At 36.9% G+C, this 5,461-nt stretch overlaps 1 protein-coding gene across 1 annotated transcript in view; it reads left to right on the forward strand.

Annotated features, from left to right (window-relative positions):
• LOC102003265 (ankyrin repeat domain-containing protein 26-like) overlaps nt 1-4,268 on the forward strand; it is an 83,591-nt gene extending 79,323 nt beyond the window's left edge. The window contains 4 exon segments of the mRNA XM_005407878.2: nt 631-856; nt 2,747-2,792; nt 3,841-3,860; nt 3,862-4,268. Coding sequence (XP_005407935.2) covers nt 631-856; nt 2,747-2,792; nt 3,841-3,860; nt 3,862-3,981 — 412 coding nt within the window. The 3' untranslated portion in view covers nt 3,982-4,268.
• Nucleotides 4,269-5,461: the final 1,193 nt, after the last annotated feature.

Raw genomic sequence — 5,461 nt, forward strand, 5'->3', positions numbered from 1 at the left:
TTTGTAACTCTGTATTGTCTGTATTGTGCTTGTGATATGTTGTAAAATGTTGTATGTCTGTTAATGTTTCCCTCCTTTTATCTTTAAAATAAAAAAAAAAAAAACAAATTGAAATGGCCACTTTAGTCATGCTAATTAGCCTATCCATTATCTCTTATCCTTACCCTTTAAATATAAGTGTTTCTAGTGGCTTCCTCAGGAATCTTGTAAGTAGAGTCTTACAGGAAGTAACAATGTTTCCTGTTAAGCCAGACACCACTGACAACCATTTCTCTTCTGCTTTGTTAGAATTACTTGTTAGTTAGGAATCCCCCTACAAATATATGTACTTCTTTAGAACAATTTTAGTTGTTCTGTAATCAGCATGCTCTGGTACATTTTCAGGGTTAAATCCCTGAACACTGAATGGAGACTCCATTGATGCTTATGGCAGTTTTTTAATGAAGTCGTTTAGGGCCTAGCATGGTGGCGCATGCCTATAATCCCAGGACACAGAGGCTGAAGCAGGAAAATCACTGTGAGTTTGAGGCCAGCCTGGGCTATATAGCAAGACCATGTCTCAAAAAAAAAGAAAAAGGAATCAGGGAAAAATGATATACTAAGTATCTGCTATTTTTGCAATCTTCACAGGGCGAAGGAGAGGCTAGAAAAGGCCAATTCCAAACTTCTGGTGAAGAAATTGCAAAGCAGAAGTTTGCTGAGTGCTGCTAATACAAGACCTGTCCTAGTGTGTCCTTGTATGGGAAATCTTAATCATAGTTCGGAGCTCCACAGAAGTTTTCTTCCCAGAGAAAACTTAGCAGATCATACATTAAACCCACAGCCTTCAAACAACAGCATGGAGAACCTCTTCACAGTTAGTAGTAGTATCATCTTTTCCTTGTATCTGAGGTTTCTGATTTAATTCCTGTTGTTAATTTGGTGAAATATTGGGCAGGGGAAGTAGCTCCTGGTAGAGCACTGGGCTAGTGTGCATAAGGCCCTTAGTTTGATCCCCAGGGGATCGGTTAATCTGATGAACTACTGTTAGTTGACTTACACATGTTAAGTAAAGATCACATTAGTATGTGTTAATATAAAGAAAGGAACCAGAAATTTACAGGTTTTTTTAAAGTTCCTGTAGCTTTCATTTTCAGGAGATATTTGTTAACTTGATTCCGTAAATGTAACTGAACTAGATGTGGTATATTTTTAACTTCTTTTCAGAATTGTGGTAACTGTGTAAGTTCATTGATATATGTAGACATACATAATACAGTGTCTAGATTTAGCATATCTGAAGTCAAGGAAGAAGAAAGCATGGCTGTTAGGGCTATGTTATCATCTTTCTTGTTGAAACTGCAGTGAGGTAGCAGAAAATGACCTCCTCCCTCCATCTGTGCTCAGAACATAGGTCAGAGAGATCGAGCTCAATTCTGCAATTTTGTTGCTGGCACATAACTCATGCGGGGGGATGCTTATACAAAAGATTTAAGTAAGAACGCATTAACTGGGGAGAGTACAAAATAGATTGGGGTATTCTGACACATTTCATAAATAGACAACTGTAATTAGTCATGTTTCAAAAAAATTGACTCCTAGCTTCTGAAAAGATAGCAAAGTTACAGTAAGAGCTGTATATTGTTTTCCTCCTTTCCATTTCTACAAAATAATGAATCAAAGGAAGTTTGAAAACTGGCTCTAACCTATGTTTATCTTTTTTAAGCAAATTTTCTGAAATCTTTATATGTATATTAATAAACAAATATTTATTTGGCCATAGTCCAAATAGCATAATATTTTAAATCCTTTGCCAGTAGATTTTTTGCGTGACATTATAACAATACAATTTTCTTCATTTCTGTATTTAAGGCCCTGTGTTAAAATAAATTAATAACAGAACATATGTTAAATCTTTAATTTCAAAAATAGAGTTAATTTTCAGGAAAAATCTATTAAAGTGAAAAAAATGATTAAAATTTTATTATACGAAGAGTTTTGATAAGAACTATAAAATATGAGCTTTATAATTTGTTTTAAGAAAACATTACCCTTATATTTAATAGATCAATTTTTTTCTTTTTTTGACTTTTATTAGTATATGTTTGTCATACATAATGATTACATTAATTATAGAGAATCAGTACTTGTCATAAAACATTTCAATTCTTTTCTTCCCTTCCCTCCTTCCTCCTTTTATTTTTGCCAGCATCAGAGTCATTTACTTATAATTTAGAAAGTTACTTACCATATGTACAGACTTAAAACCAGGCTAATAGGCCAAAAAATATATAAAATACATAAGACAATTGTACTTAATCGATGCGCTTTTAGATACATTGTTCTTGCTGGATTACAATAACTTTCTCTCAATTTTTTCTTGTAATAAACCAATATTAATTGTACTTATCAGATTAAGCTAATAGCACCACACATATGTATATACTGTCTATTATGTAAACTTAAAATAAGTAAGAATAAGTAAGAATTTTATGAAATTTTTAAGCATTCTTCAAGTTAGAGCTTGTCTCTAAAAGTCTTAAAGGTAGGGGAATAGGAAAAAGAAAAAAGGGGGGATCAAGTTACATCATGTACAGGTACAAATTTGTTATGATGAATGTGATCATTATATATACTTAAAATGTACCAATAAACTTAATTTTAAAATGTTCTAAAGGCCACATTTTCTAAATGATACATATTTTATTATAACCATAAAAATGTTTCTTATTTAACTTAAACATTACAAATGTTTGATTTATTTCAGAGGCAGCAACAGTTGTACAGTAGTATAAATAGAGAACTAAGAGAAGGTATGTTCCCAAAATTTATGAATTAAATTTATATGAATTGATTTTTAAATAAGCCATAAAAACAAAAAAAGCAAATGGCATCTTTTTCCTTTCACTGGGTAGTAGAATCTACACTGAATGTTTTGTAACATCAAATGAAAGATAGAAACATATAAACATGTTTATATGTGTGAAGATAGAAACATAAACATATGTTTGTATGTGTGAAGATAGAAACATATCCAATGGAGGACTTACTGAGTCCGCATTTTGTCACGATTCATGTCTTCTGAAAGTCCCACAAAGCCTGTGTGTCTCGTTCCCTGGCTCACCGCTTCCCTTCCTTGGTTCCTCCCTGAGACTCAGCTGCAGGCTGATGCTGTCCTTGAAAAACAGAGGCTTCCTCAGCTTCTCAGCTTCATGGCCAGAATTTCCACTCCTCTAGGAGGAGTCAAGCAGTTCCCACTCACAAACTGTCACTTGATGAGTTTTGTTTTGAAGCTCCTGTCACTGATTTTGTCATTGGTTTCCTTTTGCCTTCAGGGAAACTTCAGATTCCTTAGCAGGGAATAAAAATATCCAGATCACTTGGATTCTTGTCTCCCCCCACCTGCCTTCCTCTGCCCCCGGGCTCTGCCTCCCCACCAACCATCTCCTGTCCCCCTTCCCTCATCCTGGTGTGCTTCCTCCTTATATTTCAGGTGCCACCTTCCATATCATCTCCACTAAAAATCCTGCAATAGTGACAAGAAACAGGCACAGGCCTGTGTGTCCCAGCAGTGCTACTTTCACAGTGTCTGTGTGGTGTGTGCCTGGTTGTCTGGGCTACAGTGTCAGATTGGCCCCTGCATCATCATGATGCCCTTCAGCACCTTACACCTGATCATGTCAGCCACATGATAATTAGTTCAGTGTGCAACTAGAGGTACATTATGCTTAGTAATAATTTTGTATTATACTTGCACATACGTAGTTTTCATCATCACTTACAAAGTTCTCAGTTGTTTTAATAACTCTTGTGTACTTAACTGAAGTCCTTGAGATAAAGCTTGTAACTTTCTCTTTCCAGCTACTGCTGAATTGGAAGCCTTTGGCCTTGAAAGTTTCTCACAGAATATCCGCTAATAAATCAAGCCAAGATCTAATTTCAGAAGCATCACAAGAATATATTGCAATTTTAAGACAAAAGATATATGGTCTGAAAAGATAAAATGTTATCTATGAAGTCCAATAAGTAAAATATTAATTATTTCCCACAAGGTGTATAACATGAAAACTTTGTTGAAAGAAAAAATTTTGTATCATATATGTGATAAAAATTTCTATACTCTTTTAAACCATTTCTTGACATCTGTAGCTTTTAATTGGTGTTTGCAAGAAAAGATCACTGTTGCTGAGTTTTATGTACTCAAACTTCCCAAATGCCAACTATTTTAAATCCAACCAACCACTTGGTTAGAATGAAATATAGTGATATTTTGAAAATTGTATTTTCCAAATTTTTATCAATCTCTACCAGCCTAAAAATGTACTGGTGCCATAGCCACTATAAACACTGTAATGTGTTGCAAGTGTTATCAAACATAATTTTATTACTTTGTAATTTTTGGAACTAATTTATAGTTCTTTCCTCACAAAGAAACATTTGCCTAAGGCTTCTCACCTTCTCTGTTTGTCCATCTTTTTCCCCCAAAGAGCACTGCACTCCATGTCCAACTCTATATTTTTTTGAGACAAGGTCTTTATAACCTACCCAGGCTGAGCCTTAATGTGCAATTCTCCTGCCTCCTACCCACCCAAGTAGCTGGGATTATAGGCATGCACCACCACACCTGGGTCTACAATACAATCTGCACAATCAGGGAGTCATTAGCACTAACACATTTTATCACTTAGTCCTCCAGAGTGTCTAGAGTTTTGCTCCTTATCTATAGTGTTCTTTCTAGTTGAAGGATCCCATTCAGATCCACAGATTCCACTTAGTTGTATTTCTTATGTCCAGTTTTGAACATTGCTTAGCAGATACTGGGGCAACTGTGATGTCCAGTCCATCACAAAAAAGACGGACAGGTCCTTTTATCCCCAGCCAGAAAAATGGAGATTAGAGTTTGGTGTCACCCTGTCCACGTGGAAGACAGCAGGAGGTTGCACACAGAGCAGAGTAATGATGATCTCTGGGCTGTGCTTTGTCACTGTGCTCTGTGGTGAGGGGAGAAGCCAGCTGTAGACTTCGCACCCTCCCACAGCTTCACATCAGGCCAGGGGCCCAGTAAGGTTATAGTTCTCAATCCCTGGGCTGGCGGCTGCACTGGGCAGGAATACAGATCAATTTCCGTGTGGACATCCCTGTCCCAGAGTTGGATGACTGCAGATGACCTCCCAGTCTAGAGAGCATGAGATCCTCCCTGCAAGATGACCCTGGATCCACTCCACTCATGTAGATTAATCCACCCAGCTTATTGCTCAATGCACTGTTTAGGAGGTAGGGCCTGGTTGGAGGCCAGTCATGGGGGCTGTGAGCAGGAAGGATGTTTTTTTTTTTTTTAGACTGTCTCCCTATGTAGTGAAGGCTGCCTTTAAACTCACAGCAAGCCTTCTGCTCCGGGTTCCCAAGTGCTGAGATGACAGGTTTGCACCACCACACCCTGATGAAAGGATGCTTTCTTGTCTGCAGCATCTCCTTTCTTCCA

This window comes from Chinchilla lanigera, unplaced genomic scaffold, assembly GCF_000276665.1.
Source record: "Chinchilla lanigera isolate Chin_1 unplaced genomic scaffold, ChiLan1.0 scaffold00109, whole genome shotgun sequence".
NCBI classification, from domain to species: domain Eukaryota; kingdom Metazoa; phylum Chordata; class Mammalia; order Rodentia; family Chinchillidae; genus Chinchilla; species Chinchilla lanigera.